The following is a 20,000-nucleotide window of genomic DNA, read 5'->3' on the forward strand; positions in this document are numbered from 1 at the left end:
ATTAATCAATGATAATTTAGGTGTACTCCGGAAAAAGTCCGATTACTCTCGAACATCAGACGAATGACCTTCCGATAGCCAGTTGGAACCTGTGGGAGCATGCCATTGCGTACCTTGTTTTCATTTGTCTTGCGGCCTCGATGAAGCTTTTACCATCGCCTGTTGTAAGTTTAACATAAAATGGCTTGTTATATTTTAGCTTAAATGAAAGTAGAAAAGACAACTGAAAAGCGATTCAACCGAACCCGCATGTTTTTAATCGTATGTTTTGGCCTGGCCCTTTCTTGGAAGTAAGACAAATTGAACCTTCCTTTATCTGAGTTCGCCAATCAGCCAAAACAACCGCCAAAAATCAAAGCAAATTTGATACGGACGTCGAAAATATTTTTCCATGGTCGTTTAAGTGACCATGGATCTCAAAAACGTGAAATACAAACAGTCTTGGGAAGGCTCTACAGACGGATGGCCAATGAGCGTACATACATACATATTTAATTGATAGAGATTTTTCAAGGCCAACGAAACGAAATCAATGAAACAACAGTACAGAACAACTTTCTCAAGAATCCCAACTGGCCGGAGCACATCAGTTGGCTATTTACAAGTGCAGCCGAGAAGTAGAACCAGGGACTACCAGGATCAGGGCCCGGTTGTTCAAAAGTCGATTAACGCTAATCGCAGATTAAAAATTATCCAAGGAGTTTATTTCTCTACTCCCAAATGCTGTTTTACGCTGATAGTCGGCAAAACTTTACATGAGAAGAAGTCAGTCTTGAAAAACAAAAATTAGCAAAAGAAACTTTCACCAAAAAGTTGAAAACATGGAACAAAAGTTTACGCTAATCCTGGATTAAGTTAATCGGCTTTCGAACAACCGGGCCCAGGACGGGTCTTAAACTCGGGATGTCCCGATCTCGAGACAAGCGCCTTAAGCACTGGGCCGCACTGCCTCTTACGAATGCGTCGACGGTTAATAGACCAAACCGGCTAACTCGATGTTAAACCCAATTCAAATCTCCCGGGGTTAAGATTCTTTGTGTATTGTATTTGCATTATAATGTAGCATTCACATTTGAATGATTTGGAAGAACCTGGAACAAAACGTTTCATTCCCAAAGGAAATTACTAGAACCGAACGCTGTGTTCAGTTTTAATCGCGCGTCTTCGAGTTTGAATTGGCTAACGTCTTTACTCACGTTTAGGTTTTCCTCCTCTACAACACGATGACTTTCATCTGCGCCTGATTGTGCAAGTGGGCGCACTGCCGGTAATCCATTGCCTGGTCTGCTTGCACGCATTGGATTCTCATCAGGGTTTTTGTATATTTTAATGACCTAAAGGAGACGAAATAAATTAGCAAAGCGTTGTAACATGTTGGATAAACATTTCTGTGTTTTATACCCATCTGCTCAAAGGTCTGTAGGAGAAATTTTCGCTCTTATTCCCAGAGTTACTTAATTGATTTCAGCCACAAAAAAACCAGAGTGATTATTTTATCCAATTACAATAGGCGTGGACAACCAAATGAGACAATCAGGGTGGAAAAGCGTAAGCATGCAATACAATACAATACAATACAGTACAATACAGTACAATACAATACATGCTTAATTGACCGCTCCCCATAGGAGCTTTTCAGGGCCAATGAAAACACAATCAACGAAACAACAGAACACAACAACTACAACTGTTAAGAATCCCAACTGGCCGGAGGCAAACCAGTTGGCTATTCACAAGTGCAGCTGGGAAGTTGAACCAGGGACTACCAGAATCAAATTCAACGAGTGTTCAGAGCGGGTCTTGAACCCGGGATCTCCGGATCTCAAGGAAAGCGCCCTAACCACTGGGCCACACAGCCTCCCACAAGGCAATCGAGACTTGGCGCGGGAAAACGTGCGCTAGTTTCGATTTTCCTCGGCCCTGATTGTGGCAAAGTGCTCGGCCCTGAGTGGTCAAAAAGTGTGGCGCAGAGCTTTTGAAGTGAATCACAGCTCATGGGTCAAAGGGTAGTGAAATAACCGTCTGCATGCACCAAATTGAAGATAGCTTATATCTCATAAGTTAAAATTACGAATAAGTTTGACCGCACCTTGGGCACAAAGAGAATCCCGATAGTGAGTGTGGTGCAGAACAGAATCACTGCGCAGATGAGTGAGAAGCTGACTGTTGCATGATTGTTCGTAAAAAACGACATTGGGACTCCAATCGCGGACAGGACTACCACGTTGTACACGCTGATCCCGATGAAGCGAGAGTCATTCAACGCCGGAATCGATACGTTGCGAGTCTCAAAGGCAAGGAACAAGCCGAATATCAGTAACAGACTATGGAAGGTGCACAGAACGATGCTCCAGATGGTGAAATGGGGTCCAACACATTCCTCGCGGTACAGAACTGTCTTGTAATCACGATCTTCTGACACCTGTCAATTAAATTTGATCATGTGATCAAATAGTTGCAACCTTGTAAAACGTCAAAAGATGGCTTCGTTTTAATGACAAGGTTAAAGTGTTTTATTCAAAATGCCTCCTTATTTACATTTTTCTGTTCTGACTGGACCTAAAAAACACTTGCTCAAATTTGGCTGACAATTAGGATCTGCTCAAAGTCTTCGTTGTAAATTACGCCATTGTGCAAATGGTTCATTCTTGTTCGCTTAGAACCGAGAGTAAGACGAGATTTTTGCTGCAGTTATGTCCAGAGTTGCAAGTAATAAGATGCATGCCGCATTTGAATATATATTTATATGGATATTTGCAACTAATAAATTTAATATATTATTATTTTGATATCCCACACGAATTGTCCCTTCAAGAGGGTCTTTTAACTACCAAACCGTTGCTACGGACTCCTTCAAAGTCATTTTTCGGATCCCTTTAACTCTACAGTTACCCTTTTTCGCCAAGTGTGTTCTATTTAACATTTTTTTGTCTGGTTCTTAACCATATTTGGTAAATCAGGTGACCAAAACAGAAAATGTGTAAAAAGTCAGCGAGTTAACTATGTTTTTCACAAATTTTTAGCGCAACAGTATGAGAACATTCTAACACAAAATCTGTACAATGTATTTTAAAAATATATATATTTCTCAAAATATTATGACGTTTTAAGGCCCTTCTTTAATACACTTTTCAAAATATCATTTCCATTTTTTGTCCAAATAGAAATGCCATGCTGCAGTTTACGAAAAATGATGGGACGGTTCCCATCCGGTGAAAAAACCACCTCTCCCTTTCGTTTCCTGAGAGTTTTTACATGTTTTTCACTGAAACGCACGGCAGAGGACTGGGACTAGTTGCGCATGCGCCTTCTGATTGAAGTGATGCCTGCTTTCCATTGAAAAAGTTACTGCAAAGAACCATCCATGCAACCTTTTTGTAGGTCTCAATACACTCGAAATGCGCTGTGCATAATTTTTGTCTTCTTTGAAACACCTCCACTAGAAACAGGAATTCCTTAACGATGCCAGATGCAAAGCCTGGAGTCATACATAATTTATATATGGAGAGATCGGAGAGGGTTATGAAACTCGACAAGTTTCTTTGCACTATGTTTTCGTTCGCTGTTTTGACTTACCCTGCACAAAGCAAAGAAAGAGGGATAGCCAATGAAAAGTTTCGACTACTTGGTTTATTCGCAGCTAAGAAAGTGAACTAAGTGCATGTTCACGGTCAATATGACATGCGACAGTACCATTCTCGCTTTCGTAGTTTTCAGGCTTTCACGGCAGTAAACAGTCCATCTATTAACTCAGGGCTCGGGTGGTAAATTGATCTACTCTCCCTCCAAACGTTCATCGACAATTAGCCAATATCAAAAATACCATAATTCTCTTTGTTTGTCCCTCTAAAATTTTGCGTTAGCATTGTTTTTATTTTCTTTTGGGACTTATAATGGTTCCAAGAGAAACTGGAAACAACGCTTCCGCAAAATTTTGGAGGGACAAACAAAGAGTATTATGGTATTTTTGATATTGACATCTCCTGTCTGGCAGGGCTGAATTTTGCCTCCTATATCTTAATTCTGACAAAGTAGTGAGTTAAGAATGCTATATTGGAGATATTTAGCATCTCGTTGTTGGCTAACGTCAAAGATCAGGCTGATATTTGCGTTTGGCCACAAATCAAAGAAACGTGTTTCATTTTTGGCCTTTGTCACGTGAACGCGACGCTAAGTCTCCTTGACAATCCACGGCAATCAATTCTCCAAAGTAGACTATAGTTATATATGGAGGTGGTTATGAAAATCGACATGTTTCTTTGCTTTATGTTTGGCCCTGGGCATGCACAAGCCATACAAAAGACCCAAAAACAGCCAATCAAAAGTTTCCATTAATTTATTCAAAACGCAGTTGTGAACTGAGGACAAAAGATTGTGCATGGTCACCCTCAAGTTAACATGAAGTGCAACAGTACTGTTCTCGCTTTTGAAGTTATCGGGGTTTTATAACCAGTCCATCTATTCTTGGTTTTCATCCACGTGATGAGGTGGCCATGTTGGTGTACAAAACAATAGAAAATGGCCCCACAAGTTTTGCATAATGATAGAGTCAAATTCCCAAAAGACATTTTACTGCATGGTGCTGTACATCAACATGGCTGCCGTGACGTCAGATCAAAACCCTCAATATGAACTATGGGTAGACCAAGAAGAAAAGAGGTCTTTACCTCCATGGTCAGCGGAAATCTTTTCATCGGTTCAATCCCTTACAATTAAAATTACACACCTTGTGACTCCCTTCATTTTGAACAACAACTCTCCTACTGGGAGGATGCAATGTCATCCATGTCACCAAGAGCGAGACATCAACAACTAATAATGCTCCTAACATTCGAAACAAGTCCGAATCAAGGACCACCTGTGGGGAGAGGTAAGGGGTCAACATAAGCCGATCTGCAATCACTCATGTCCAGATATGTTAGTAATAAGATGCTCGCGTGTTCATTCAAGTGTAAGCATTTGCAACCTGCTTCCTACCATAAGCAAGTGTTAAGGTTAGGGGGTATTTACATGAGACCGGGACGAATTCAGACCGGTATGCCATGTTGGTGTTCCAAAAGAAAGAAATGGCGGCTATGATGGTATACCAAACTAATCCTCCGGGAATTGAACTCTATTTTCATGAAAATACTTTCCATTGTCTCGATAATCGGATATGGTTGCTGGTCACGTGAGTGAAAACGCTCAATAGTTAACATTAGCGTTTATGTTATTGTTAAACTGTGGTTTTTGAACTCGTGGAGTAGAGTTAGAGAGACGCTTTGTAAGTCAAATCCAGGCTCTGGCGAATCATATCTTTATTTTACTTCCAACACCTACGCGATTTCTTTAGGAGGAATTTAACCTTATGAAAATTTGGCTATTGCATGAAGTTCTAAGGAAGGAAGTACAAGACCTCACCTTTCTAACTGTCGTGATGTTGGTGAAGATTTGGAAGACCCTCCAAGTTTTCGAAAACATTGCTCCAAACCCAACTGTGAAACCCAAAGACAAAAGGCAGAATCGGACCTTTAAAGAGAACAGATGAAGATGTGAGAAAACATCTTTTCGTGTTATACCCGCTGGCCATGTACTTTTCTCATTCTTATCTTGTTTTAACTGTTGGCACCAATGTTGCTGCTCGGTGTTGCTGGTCTCGGCTGTCGCTTTGATGTAATCCTTTGACCCCGATAATCAAGCGTCTTTCTTTTCAACCCCCGCCACCCTCATTACCTAATGCGGATTAGCGATGAATTTGTGACTTTCCATTCAGCAAGAATTTTAGTTTGAAATTTCGGAAATTTCATCTGCCCAAGCTACCGTGCGACCGCACTAGTTTCGCGCGAATCAAAGCGAATAACATGAGCTTGTTGTGATCGCAAGTTGGGAGCGGTCAAGGTGGACCACCACCAAAGGAGTTCTCAAATATTCGTTCAGTCCAAACCGGAACTGGAGAGTTCCATTTGACTTCTTACTTAAATTTCCTACATTTCGACTGAATGGTGAGCGCCAAAGAGTCACTCATTCTTGACTTTCTTTTGGCTTGAGGGCACCCTAAGCTCCATCACAAATGCAGAATTATTGGGCAGTGAAACCACGCAAGACTTTAAAAAAATCCTTGAATGCGCGGCCTTCAGGCAGAACGGCACTGGCACGAAATAGACACCGGTACGGGTGTGAAAAAGTCAGTGTTGCAAACACAATTCGAGTCTTAATAATGTGGTACTTAAAGAACAATAGACGATGCCCATTCATTTTGTGTGAGTTCTTCCCACCCCATCCCATGCACTTAAACATTTAGTGATATCATCTCCACCCCCCACCCTCAATTCCCTTTTGCTGAGAGGCCCACACAAAATAGGTAACAACTTTGGAGCTGGATTTTGAGATTTGTTATTATATGTCACTTACTCTGCAAACACGAGTGTAGTTTATTGGCGAGAGCCTTCCATCCCATCCGTACATGACTACAGTGGAATACATAATTATTCCACCAAGCAGAATAACATTATTCAAGTTGGGACTTGACAGCTTTATATATCTAAGAAATAACAAAAACATACAAAGAAGAACAACTTTACATTTTATCCCAAGCGAGTCGCTGATCTAATTACTGTTTATCCATCCCTGCTGTTTGTACCGTTGGACAATCAATGACAGTTCTATGGTGCATATTGCACAATTTTGTGGTCATATTGAATGATCGTGGTGAGGACCATGTACGAATTAACGATGAAAAATCTTATCTGGCTTCTCGTCGTATTGCGGGCACGCCACTTTTAACCGAAACAAAGGAAAATGTTTGCACAAGAATAGGTGAGTCAAGTTTTATAATCAGCCATATTTTTAGCCAATAGATTTTAAGTGGGGAGACGTGGGTTAAATTTATAAATATTAATTTTAACATTATTTCCTTTAAATTGATCCTATGCTGTAAATAATTCGTAATTCAGCCTATGGCTGCAATGTTTTATTACTATTAAACTATCTATCTAAATCTATCTAGGTCTCGATTCTCGGAGGATAAAAGCACTAACCTTACGAAAGTAAGTATCACTTGGTTCGATTCAGCCGTAGGCGTTATTAAGTATTTTTTCAAACAAGCGTAGAAAGTTATATCGGGATTGCTGCGCTTAATGATTGGTCTAAAAGGCCTCGCGCGCCACATCCTGAGCTAATCAGAGACAAAAGCAATTTGCTCACATTCGTTTTCCCGCGCTAAACTTTGGCTGCATAGATTGCGTCGTCATATGATTGGCTTATTTGATTGTCAGGGTCTGCTGTGATTGGCTAACGAATTTCGATTCATTCATGTTCGTTTTCCCGAGACTAGCGCCGGCTGCATGAATTTGCTTATTTGATATCTGCGTCAGCCGTTATCACTCGGCTGGTACCCAATATCATTAAATTTGTTGAGAATGACAACAACTAACCTTTTTGCTCTGTAACGCAAGTTGAACCACAAAAGGAACAACGCCAAAGCGATTCCAAGAAAGCTCAGAGTGCAAGCAAAAACGATCAACCACAAGGGAATCTGAACAAATTTATTCACGGTAATTATTTTATCACGAGGAATTTTTCCACCTGAGGAAAAAAAAATGAAAAAAAATGCATGTCCTTTTAAACCCCTCTCTTTGCTCGATTTATCACAAATTATGCGAAGCGTCAACGTATTGGTTTAGTTAGTAGGACTCCGGATTACCGTCCAGCGCTGTTAATCACTGACAGAAAAATATTGAATTTGCAGAAACATCTGAAAACGGTTTATAGGAAAGGAAAAAAACTTGTAGGAGGCGACAGAGCCTCCACATTGTTCATAAAGTGAATGGGTACTTCTCCATGGTGCTCAGGTCCATTTCTCGAAAGTCCCGAAACTTTACTGGCCATTTTTGGGTGTCATAATTTCCTCTGTATCTCAAGAACGGAGAGGATTTGGGTCGTCAAACTTCACAGACAGTTTGCTTTTTGTTACCTCGAAAGCATGTTAAAAGATCGACTTTCCTGAACAAGCGGTTGGAAGGTTCACAGATGGCTCTTCGGGCCCGAAAAGTTTTCGGGACTTTCGAGAAACGGGCCCCTGGGGCCCGTTTCTCAAAAGTCCCGAAACTTTACTGGACGTTTTCGGGTGTCCCAATTTTCTTTGTATCTCAAGAAAGGAGAGGATTGAATTCGTCAAACTTAACAGTTATTTTTCTTTTTGTTGCCTTAAATACATGTTAAAAGATCGGCTTTCCAAAACAAGCGGTTGGCAGTTTCACAAATGGCTTTCCGTGCCCGAAAAGTTTTCGGGACTTTCGAGAAACGGGCCCCTGGTCTTTCTTGAGGCCTTTAGTTGGGTTGACCTATGTACTGCTTAACAGAAACAAAGCAAAATCATACTCGCCTGGCCAAACATTTCCTTGTTTTACAAGACGAAGTCGTCCAACTCGTGCGTCATAATAACCCACCGCGACTGCATGACCATCTGTGGGAAGAAAAGGTTGGTAGCCATGAGAATTTTACTTCTTAGGTTTTAGATGTTTGTGGGCTGCGTAGAGATAGATATCCAATTACTACGGAAATTAGGGAGTTTAAGAAACAACGACGGCTACGACTACGACAACACCACAAAATAATGATATCATTGGCTAAAGAGCATAAATATTCGTGCTGCACGTGCAGCACGGATATTAGCAAGTATGTTTGCGGTCTTCTGCTTAGCGACGACGTGAGATCGCCAAATTTGAGGTCTTGACGACAACGTAAGTATGCAACAGAGAATCTTTCATTCTCTTTTTTCGCTCTGGAACCTCTCGTACCAATTTATTTTTAGGATACCTCGCCCATATTGTATGACGTAAACGAAACTGAATAATCGCGAAAGACTTATGATAGAACCAAGTTATATTTTGAGGTGACGTTTTTCGTCGACCTTCGTCGTCGTAGATCTTAAAGTCCATATTAGGGAGTTTTAGCAAAGACCACGGCTAAGGCTACGAAAACGTCATTCCAAAATATAACTTGGTGCTATCGCAAGTATTCCGCGATTATTCCGTATTGTTCACCTTGCACAATACGGGCGAACTATCCTGTAAATGGGTAAGAACGGTTTTAAAGGTCCACCTTCACCCAAAAGTCATTACGGTCGTTTGTTTTGGTTTTTCAAATGACGACTTGTCCAAATACGTGATGTGATTGGCTAAAGGCACTCAGGCAAATCACGCGGGAAACAACATGTCAGATACGCGAAGTTCAGTCACGGTGTGCAATGACTTGCGTTGTCGTCAAAACCCAAAATTTGGTGATTTCACGTTGTTGTTTTATGGAGTACGGCAAAAGAAATGCAGAATCTAAAGCTCTCTTTTAACCGCGCACCGGTGGCTCAGTTGGTTGAGCACCAGGCTGCCATGTGGGAGGTCGTGAGTTCGACTCCGGCCGGACAAAACTCAGGGTCTTTAAATAACTGAGAAGAAAGTGCTGCCTTTGTAATTATATCCGCAAATGGTTAGACTTTTAAGTCTTCTCGGATAAGGACTATAAACCGTAGACTCCGTCTCACAAATATCTTCCATGTTCATTAGTTCCCTGTGGGACCTTAAAGAACCCACACACTATTCGAGAAGAGTAGGGGATGAAGTTCCTGGTGTTGTGGCTGTCCTCTGTGAGTATATGGGTGGGTGGGTGGGTGGTTATAGCAGGTCCACATCAGCTGAATAGCTGCCAAAACTTCAACCTGCACAAACAAATAAATAACAAACAAACAAACGTATCTACGACGGCAAAGCAACCCCCCCCCCCCCCAAAAAAAAATAATAATAATAAATAAAAAAAATTATATTGGGTGAATTTATGATTCGATATAGACGTATTATCTATCAAGGCGAATCATCTGTCATACGTCTGGACGAATTATCCACAATAGTTTTTCTGTCAAGACGAACTACCGTGATAAATCTTCCAAATGGATGATCCACCCTTTTCCCGTATTTATGCACAGGCGAATTATCGGTCGAACTATCTTAATTTGCCCAAGTTCGCCTACACGGCCCTAGTGCGTGTCGCCTCAGTGTGTACTACACACCTTTTTGTCGCTGGAACATGTCGCTGCAACGTGACCCCTCGTGTCTGCCCACCTTTTAAAAATGGCAATGTGTCTGTAAAATGTTATGAGATGTTATATGTCGTTCTTTTTGTTTAATCCTCCGTCCCTTTTCTAGCGTATCCGTCTAGAATTTTCATCAAATTACCTGGGTGTTGTTGAAGTATTTCTACCATGCCGTCGTAACGGTCCCCATCAGAGAAAAACGCTACTTCTCCCTAATTACAAAAAAAAAAAAAGAATTAATCCTAAGGTTCCGTCTACACGTATCCGGGTATTTTTGAATCCGCAACCAATTTTGTTTTGCGGATTCGCTTTTCGTCCACACGTATCCAGCGAATCTGGCATGCGAATCCGCTACTTTTTAAATCCGCCCTCCGGAGTGGAAACTTTTGAATACGCAAAGAATTTCGAAATGACGTTACAAACTCAGATCCAGTCTTCACTGGGTAAATATTCACTGGCCGCTGAACTGAACGTTGTGTTATCGCTTCTCTTGTCGCCAACTCGCACGCCTGATGGCGCATGCTCTGTTGACAATAGTCACAGAGGAGTCCTGGATATTAGAACAAATCTGGATACGTGTGGAGGAACAAATTCGATTTGAATACGTTATGTGTGAACGTGAAAAATCCTGAATCCGCAGAGAAACAGTTGCGGATTCAAAACTATTCGGTTACGAGTGGACGGGACCTAAGTGAAATGGTCTGGAGTGCGAATTTGTTGACACATCTCAAATGATTTCTGCTGAGGGGTGCTACATTTAATGAAGAAAACGCCCCGAAGTTAACATAATTAGGTCGCCTACTTTCTGTAGAAGGACCGTAGGCTGGTTTTGAAAGGGTAGGTCCACTTACTCCGAGAAGCGCACCCGGCAGACAAGTATAGTTCAGGTGTCACAGTCATTCTTTTCGGCACTTTTTCTTACCATCAGCCACGTATGCCAGTGAGATTAAAAAATCACGGTGAAGATAAATTAACAAGAACGAACACAGTCAGCGACGGGGATAGTTGAGGAAAGAGAGGTCGTTCCGGGATGATTTGGAGGCAATTGTTTAAACAAAATTTGACGATTGCGGGCAGTGACGCAGAGGATAGACTCTGGCATGGAACCAGATAAAGTGAAGTTTCGGCTCTCGCTTTATGCACAGAAAAGCGCAGAAGTAACAAAGTCTAGCTAAGTAGGTCTTTTAGGGTGCGTTATGGCTGTGAGGCCACAAACCTGGGCGACATTGGAAACCGCAGGAGGTGTGCAGAGACGTAATGAAGAGAATTATCTTCACTTGATCTTAAAAACGACGACGGCAACGGATACGACAACGCCACAAAACAATAATATCATTGGCTGAAAGAAAATAATCGTGCTGCACGTGCAGCACGTATTGCAGCACATATTATGGAGCTTACGAAACGAGGACGACGACGGCTACGAGGACTTCATTTAAAAATACAAGTTCGCGTTATTCATATCACTACGAAGCTATTTCATGTAGTTTCGCGTTAAAAATGTGTAGTAACTGTCGAGGAATTAAACTTGTACAATTGCTGGTGGACGAACAAGACGAGCTAATGAAAGATCTTTTGTTTTCATCCACCAACATGGCCGCGATGACGTAACGTGAGCACCACCTGAAGAAAAACCGCGAAAGACAAGTGCCCTGTGATAAAAAAAATCACTTCCTTTTTTTCTTCAGATTTTGAAAGTACGTTTGCTTAACACCTGACTGGCAAAATTTTGAGCTTTGATTTTTATCCAAAGGGCGTTTACTTTGTATGTATGTTTTGGATTTCACGGTCCGCCATTACTCCCGTTCAAAACTGACCGATTGGACCTCAGTGGGTTGGATCCCGCAAAAGTGACGCCAAAGGCTCACTAGCTTAAAATTTCAGCGTCTGAAAGTCTGAAAGCCCAAAACTCTCGTAATTCTGCGGGGTATAAAAACATTGCTCTCTTAAACTAGTGAGCCTTTGACGTCATTTTCTCCTAGAACCAGCTCTCTCAAGAACTTAAAGTTAGTAAAGGCGGACTATTAAATAGGAAAATTCCAGTTAATGTAAACAGGTGCCTTTTTGAAACCAAGGCTTAAAACTTGGGTTGCTTAGTGTTTGGTTAACATTGTTTCGAAATCCAAAGAAAAATAAGAATTAATTTTGGGTTTATTATTATTATTATTCTTTTTAGGTGCCCACTTTCGTGGACGTCGCAATGGCAGATCTGAAAGTCCCTACCAAGACTTAACAGAGCGCCTCTTTAAAAAAAAAACTTAAACTTAGGACGTGACTAGAACACGCAATAAAAGAGGATATATATATAATCGCACCCACCGTTACTCCCAAAACATGAATATTTTGAATCGTTTGGACGAACAACTCGGTCATTTTTTTCTTATTTTGACCAAAGTCTTGTAATTGAAGTCCCATTCTTTCAAGCGCCGGTATTGACTTGTTGAGACAAGCAGCAATGGTCCACAGAGCATCGTATGTGTAAGCAGTAATATTGGGTGCTGCTGATAACTTTAACTTCTGTAATCTCCCTCTATATTCTTCGTAAAACTGGTTTTTTGTCTGTTGAAAGAAAGAAAAGTAAAACATTTTCAGGAGAAGACATTCAAACATAAAGGTTATTTCTTTCATAATCATTTTAGGTATTAAAGCAACGTAATGTAATGTATATATATGTAAATTAGTTCTTTCTTACATGTTATTGTTTACTTTGTACACCTTCGCAATTCAGCTTCTAGCTGCTATTAAGGTATTTTTAATAAACGTCTATCTATCTCTTTTTTTTTTGACGTTATCGTTGCCGTAGGAGTCTCCCACTAAGGGAGTTTAAGCGAGGAAAGCGGCATGGTTCATTGTTTTTCACGTCTTGTTTTGTGGAGTGCACGTGCAGAACGAATACTTTTCCCTTTTAACCAATCATATTCTTGCTTTGTGGCGTTGTGGTTGCCGTAGCCGCCGTCTTTGCTAAACTCCTTATCATATCCCTCAGAGAGTACGTGAGTTGTGATTGGTCAAGTTTGGGGCCCGTGTTCTATATAGTAGGGACTTTAAGATCTTCGACGCGGTGGTCGACGAGAACGCCACGAAACAACAATTTCATTGGTTAAAAGAGGAAAAATAATCGTTCTGTACGTGCGGCACGCATTTTAGCACATAAACGTGCGGTTCTCTGTACAACAACGACGTGAAATCATCAAATTTGAGGTTTTGACGACAACGTGAGCATTCAAATGTGAATCTTTCGTTCTCTATTTTTGCTCTGAAACCGCTCGTACAAATTTATTTTTAGGATACTTCGGCCACATTGTAAGACGCGAACGAGTTGGCCAAACCGCGAGAAACTTACGATAGTGCAACGTTATATTTTGAGGTGACGTTTTCATCGACGTCAGCGTCGTAGATCTTAAACTCCCTAGTACGCCGCCAAGTACGCCAGCCTAAATTAAACATTTTACAGTGACAATGGACCTCTTTAGCTTGTACGTTTTGTCTTCCCATTTCAGACCACGTGATGTTACTCCAGGAAAACGTTTCTTTCAAATGTCGTCTCCTGCACGTGCATATGTATGCATAACTTATGAAAAAACAAAAAGAAAATTGCCTTGGGAATATCACGTGGTCTGAGATGGGAAAACAAAACGTACAAGCTAAAGAGGTCCATTGATTCAAAGATCTACAGACACAAAAAAGCCTTAAGAACCTACTTTTTATTTCAACTTATGGTCCTCTATTTCTTTTGATAAGATGGTATTTTTATCTTATTACGAATAAACGCGGGTCACAACTTAACTGACATCTCAAATCACAATGTTCTCTCTAACAAGGGAATCTTGTACTGTAAAGAAATGCTTAAACCTAAAAATCGAGAGCGATGTAAAAAGTCCTGGGGGCAATCGACGCTCTATTCTCTTTTGCAAAGGAAGAAAAACAACAACAACAACAAGGCAAAGCAAATACTTGCCAGGCCCGAAAGTGTTTGATTTTGTTTCTCCCTGTTTTCCTCGCTGACAAATATCTGGTTGTTGAAAATGAATGTGTATGCCACTGCTTTTTGCATCTCTTCCTTCGTACACTCCAGAGAAGGATCTGGAACAGACCACCACCGCTGAGTGTATGTGCCAATCAGTATCCAGACATAACGAGCTCCAAACAGGTCTGACTTGTATGCCTGCAATCAAAAACATGTTTTCTTTGACCGAAAAGCAAACACCTGTTGCGCGACCCTTTTAAGATAAGCTCGACGTACAGTTTCGTGTCTTTCATTTTTGTTCTTTGTGGATCCTCTCTTTGAGCAGACGAATTTTAAATAACTCTGGCTGCATCTCAACAACCCTTCTTTCAAATGTTTTATTCGTTTGCTACACGGGTGACACCGAAATTCATAACTTAATTTTAGAGGCCCTGGAGTTGAAATCCGTTAGGAATTGGCTGGGCCATCCCCGGTCAATAGAGAATAAAGACAAAGAGGGCAAGGGTAGGGTCGGGATATTTTTAACACCGGATGTCGGCAGGTGCGTGCGTCTGGTAGCTGAGATTCTTGAATCTGTTATTCTCGTTTTGTCATTTGTTTTGCCTACTCTGAAAAAACCCTGAGGGGCCGTAGTCAATTGAGTATTCAGTATTATTTACAAGTAACTTCTTCTACCTGGCAAAAAATATGCCTTGCCAGTGCTTCGTAAAAAGTTCCCACTATTATTCGGGCATCGTTTCGCTGCAAAAGAAATGAAGCAGTCATTGTGTACAAAAATCTGTTTAACCTCATGACAAAGAGAACAATTTTCCTGATAAGTCTTAAGAACTCTGGGTATCCGAGATTTCTTTCAAGATTGTGCAACTCGCAGCACTAGGTTTCTTGCTCCCAGGCCCTTTTCGCTCCATTGCGTCGAGGCCCCTCTTAAGCGCAGGGAAAAGTCGTGGGAACGCGTTTGATAACAGCAGGACAATGATCTCCAATTTAATTACAAACCGACTTTCATCAAGAAAAAAGGAAAACTAAGAAGGGGTGGAAATTTTCAAAACGTCATCATCAGTATTTCCTGTAGTTTTGATGTATGTTTAAATATGATGATACTCCGTGATGACGGGAGGTCATTAAGGAGGACCTCGTGTCTCCACTAATTCTTGAGTCAACCCCTTCCCAAGTAAATTATATTTAGGAAGAAGTTTTTGCCACCAAAATTAACATGAGTGCAGGGATGGTGCTGTGTTGAGAGCACTCACCTCCCACCAATATGGCACAGGTTCGATTCCCAGACTCGGTGTCATCTGTGGGTTGAGTTTGTTGGTTCTCAACTCTGCACCGAGAGGTTTTCTCCGGGTACTCCGGTTTCCCCTCCGCTCAAAAACCAACATTTGACTTGATTTGTGTTAATTGTAAATTTCATTTTACAGTGTCTACTTTTAGTGCTCCAGCGCTAAAAACTACTAGACACTTAAATCAAGTTCCTTTCCTTTCTTATTTCCCTTGACGCTGAGTTAACTTGGGTTTTACAACTAGTGGGCGTGCTAGACTCCTCGGTCAAGTATGGGACATAGAGGCTCCACTTGATAAGCTCCTGGTGATGACGGCGATAAAAATGATAATGATGATGGCGACAACGATTGATTAAAAATCTTTAACTCACCGCCAGGGTTTTCAGCTTCAAGTCAACGTGCTGTTTTGTGATTTCTTCCGACAAAAGAACTGTGCGATTTATTGCTTGCAGCTGTTCAATGACTTGGGTGTTGGACTGTGACGCCTTTGGGGAAGAAAACGACACTTTTCAAATAGTCAACAGAGAGGGACCCATGACCCGGAGCCTACAACTCCATTGTGTTCGTGTCACGGCGTTTCACAGACCGATTTATTTTAGATTGAATTTCCCGTGAATGAGGCTCCCACATGAGCCCGATGACCCAACTAACCTAACGTCATAGGGTGACCGAACCGGAAACTGCCTTTGTTTTTTTCGGAAAAGGTGGTCTAAAAATAGATCGGTCTGTAAAAATGCCGTGACATAGGCCCAGCATGGGAGTTGTAGGTTCCGGGTCATGGGTTCCTGCAACAGAGGAATTATAACTAGTCTGATTTGCTCGCTACACTCACCAAATCCATGCTAGTTTTCTCATACATGGTCGCGATATGCTTCCAGCCAAAATGTTCTATCCAAGCAATTCGCGCCAGATTCCGCGCGGACTCTGAAGGCAGCGCGCGGAAGAGGGTGGGGAACTTCTCTCTGTTTGATAGAGCAAGCGATCTGGAGGCATACGATATCTGCAGAAGGGACGAAGGGTTCATTAATTAGTGCAAAGAGCGCAACGATGTCCGTTGTATCTAATTCTACCAGGCGCTAGTTGTTCAAAAGGTGGAGAACGCTATCCACCGGATAAATCACTATCCACTGGATAACGCAATTGGTTCCGAAACGACTTATCCGGCAGATAGCGCTATCCATCTTTTGAATAACTTGGGCCAGGGCGATTAGCAAACCATCGGATTTAAGGGCAAAGTGACAAATTCAGTTATTTAAAGCATGGGTAAAAGTTTAAAGGAAAAACCCAGGAAATAAGTAATGGTTGAGGTCAGAGTGCAGAAATAAGGGGCTAACTGAACGGTTTAATGACGGGGGAAGTCTACTCAGACAGGAGCCCATCAAGGGGAGCCTCTATCTACACTAATTCCTTGAGTCAACCCTTTTCCGAGTAGAATTATTTAAAGAACGGCTTTTTCCCGCGAAAAGTATCATATTTCTGTCGAGTAAACCGCGAAAAGCGTGTGGGTAAAACAATGACTGTCATAGCTCTGTTTTTATTGGCTCTTCAAACTGATCGCGCTGAGGGCGTGTGAAACTTCCCCTGGGAGGCGTTCTAATAATAGATCTACTCGGGAAAGGGTTGACTCCAAGGCCAAGTATGGGAGATAGAGGTTCCCCTTGATGGGCTCCTGACTCAGAGGAACTGGCTGATAGACTGCAGTAGCAATTGACTGGCAGTTAACTACCTTACTGATTGACTGACCTATAGAGACTAACAGATTGTTTGGTTGACTGCTTGACTGACTGACCATGGCCAATCAGCATACGTTCAAAAGTGCCCATGATGTCCAAGAAACAGAAGGCTTGTTACTTGTCGAATACGTGAGCCTATTTTCCTACATTTGCATCAAGTCATGTGATTTGAGGTATACCTGAACCAGTTTCCTATAAGCTGACATCTCTGCCAATATTTCAGTGACATCAGAACATGCCGCTCCAAACGTCATCAAACAGTTTGGTTTCTCTGACAACAAATCCATAAACATGTTGGCGCTATAAGCCAGATCACACTGTTCACAAATAAAAAGAATGAATCGGGTGAAGAACAATGATGATCGTTATTACAAAAAGATATAAAGTGAAACATCTTAGAGGACGGCAATCGTAGTCACCGCTTAATTCTGAAGCAGCAATTTGACAAAGCCAGCAGTTCACATATCTTATGTCAGCCAACAGCAGCAGTTCACATATCTTATGTCGCTTCCAGAGTCTACCCGAAGCTTAAGCTGTTAAATAGAATTTCATCTTTTCTCGGCCCAACTACCCTTTTGAAGATTTATAAAGTAACAATTTTATCCATTTTAGATTATGGTTCCACCATAAGGGAATCCAGGACGAAGAAAAACTCTGAGGTTTTGGAACGGTTGCAAAACATAGCTATGAGGATTATCCTAGGGACAAACCAGCCAATCTGCTCTCACGCTCTGACGCTATCTAGCAGACGAAGGTTTATGCGTTTTCAGCAAGTATTTAAAATTGTTAATAATTACCGTTGTCCTATACAACTTCAGAGCTATATGACTTCGACGTCTGAATGTTGTAGTAGGACCTTAAGAGACACCCGTGAATTTCACTTGGCAAAAGTTGAGTGTGCTACAGTATGGATCAGTCTACTTTTAAATTTACAACAGGAAAAGAATGAAACAATTTACCAAAAGAACTTCGGGCTAAAGACCTCAATTTAACGTCTTTTAAATCAAATACTTTCAAGTATTTGCTTGATTTAGTTAAATCAGAGCATAAATGTAGTTTGTAGATTTTACTCGTACCACTCTATTTTACATTTTCTCTGTGAACTGTTCTATTACTGCGAGTTATTGGTTTCCCTAAAGGTAGGTTTATTCTAATGCCATTAATTTTCTCTCGCTGCTTCCACCAATAGCGTTGCTTTACTGTGCGATATAGAACGCTCCACAACCCCCGAACCCTTGGTTCGTTCTGGCAAGGGTTGACTTTCGAAATATCAGTCAGCTTTCTGTTCTCCCTACGGTGACCAATTTCATTTTATCAACTCAATTAACACAACTAAACTTCAGTACTTCATTTGCCCATCATAGTTTCTTTAACAACTAACTGCTTCAGTTGTTTGTTTTATGCGCTATGGGTTTATTGGTACCCTACCTACACCCTTTCACGGGCTTTATAGCTCATCTTTAAGTACGGTGCCTACTAATTCAAAGGTATGTTTGCCCCGATTTACGATTATGCTGAAAAGGTATATCTTAGCAAGTGTTATTGAAATCCAACAAGAAAATTGGGGGTAACGACGTGTTTTCCAAAGATAATTCATGAACAATATTTGTAAAAAGCTCTAAAATACAAAGCAATGTATGGCGTTCATTCTCAAATTGAAGCTTAAATATCTCTAAAGAATGCATGGTTAACCCCAATTTTCTTTTTGGATACCAAGAGTACTTTAAACGCGCAAAAATATCCCTGCATTAGCAAGCATCATCTATAGGAAATCCGAGTATCTGGAGTTGCGTAGAACGTATGAGCAATAAGAATAGTAGGTACCGTCCTTAATTTTGACAATAAAAGCAAGGTGACACACGCTAACACCAACCCGGTGTGGCCAACAAATCACGCATGCGCACAAGCATTTCACCCGGTCAATTGGCAGCCATGGACAGCTGTTTCGGCATTTTGGGCCTCATCAGCATGGCGTAGCTAACATACCAGGCGGGTGTGTTTGGCTGTTCCCAACCCAACTTACCCCATGTATGGCATGTGAAGCTGCCACTTGCAAGACGTACCTGCAATACCACCGAGAACTTTTAAAAAATTTAAACGTTCTGAGGTGACGGTTTGTCTCAGTCATCACCTCACAGAGGATCGGTACGAGTACAACACAGACCATTCTCATTTTGTTAGAGAGTCTTGCTTCCCGCACAACTCAGATCTACTCTCACCTTGGAATCCTTTACAATCATTCGGAGCTCGTAATCTCTCAGAATCGCAGATTTGTTCACGTGATCTAGTGCCATTTCCGCCGCGGCCAAAAGTGCCCGTCCTGGTACCGAGGCCTTGTTTGGACTGAGTGGAAAGAAGCCTCCAATGTAAATCGGTGTTTTGGCAGAACTGATTTTCGTTGCCCACAAAAACAGGAAAAACGTGGGCGTATGAAACTTCATGGTCAGCTTTTCGGTGTTTGTTCAATCAAATAGTTGCATCTGTGATTTGAAAAAAGAAGGATGAGTCTACTCGTAGGGCTTTCAATTCAGTCCATATGATTGCGAATGTCACTGCGCGCAAAAATGGATTTGATAGAAGACAAATCTGATATAACTGTGATTCAAATACAACATTTAACATATTTGTCTGCATTTGATCAAATGACAAATATGATCTTTGTCCTGAAGACAAATAGGATAATGATGCATTCGCTTTCAAGACAAATGTAAAATTTGTCAGGTTTGAAATGAGGACAAATCTGGAGAAAGTTCATATTTGTCAATACAAAATCTAAAGGAAATGAGAAGCAATATTTGTCAGAGAAAATCCAACATTACAAGCCACCTTAAACATTAATTTTTACTATTTGCACAAATTTCTTTTTCCACACAGAACTATTGGAATTTTTTTTTCCCAGTTGGGTGTTTTCTTTCCAATGTGCAGTGATTCTGTATGATTCTGTATTATTCGAT

General features: G+C 41.2%; 1 protein-coding gene across 7 annotated transcripts in view; it reads right to left on the reverse strand.

Moving 5' to 3' along the window:
• The window catches only part of LOC137999731 (gamma-aminobutyric acid type B receptor subunit 2-like), a 47,007-nt gene that overhangs the window by 11,554 nt on the left and 15,453 nt on the right, over positions 1 to 20,000 (reverse strand). For 4 of the 7 annotated variants that reach the window (XM_068845605.1, XM_068845606.1, XM_068845604.1 and 1 more), the window contains 16 exons: positions 19,266 to 19,526; positions 17,226 to 17,363; positions 16,146 to 16,313; positions 15,685 to 15,798; positions 14,706 to 14,771; positions 14,022 to 14,228; positions 12,383 to 12,622; positions 10,206 to 10,275; positions 8,363 to 8,443; positions 7,413 to 7,563; positions 6,391 to 6,520; positions 5,401 to 5,508; positions 4,727 to 4,858; positions 2,090 to 2,422; positions 1,197 to 1,334; positions 1 to 159 (listed from right to left, as the gene is read on the reverse strand). The exon at positions 1 to 159 is cut by the window's left edge and continues 39 nt beyond it. In XM_068845605.1, the coding sequence (XP_068701706.1) occupies positions 121 to 159; positions 1,197 to 1,334; positions 2,090 to 2,422; positions 4,727 to 4,858; positions 5,401 to 5,508; positions 6,391 to 6,520; positions 7,413 to 7,563; positions 8,363 to 8,443; positions 10,206 to 10,275; positions 12,383 to 12,622; positions 14,022 to 14,228; positions 14,706 to 14,771; positions 15,685 to 15,798; positions 16,146 to 16,313; positions 17,226 to 17,363; positions 19,266 to 19,487 (2,337 nt within the window). In that variant the 5' untranslated portion in view covers positions 19,488 to 19,526 and the 3' untranslated portion in view covers positions 1 to 120. The remainder of the gene's footprint in view (positions 160 to 1,196; positions 1,335 to 2,089; positions 2,423 to 4,726; positions 4,859 to 5,400; positions 5,509 to 6,390; positions 6,521 to 7,412; positions 7,564 to 8,362; positions 8,444 to 10,205; positions 10,276 to 12,382; positions 12,623 to 14,021; positions 14,229 to 14,705; positions 14,772 to 15,684; positions 15,799 to 16,145; positions 16,314 to 17,225; positions 17,364 to 19,265; positions 19,527 to 20,000) is intronic. The other 3 variants (XR_011122996.1, XR_011122995.1, XR_011122994.1) reach the window with 1 other exon arrangement.

This window comes from Montipora foliosa, chromosome 4 (assembly GCF_036669935.1).
Source record: "Montipora foliosa isolate CH-2021 chromosome 4, ASM3666993v2, whole genome shotgun sequence".
NCBI classification, from domain to species: domain Eukaryota; kingdom Metazoa; phylum Cnidaria; class Anthozoa; order Scleractinia; family Acroporidae; genus Montipora; species Montipora foliosa.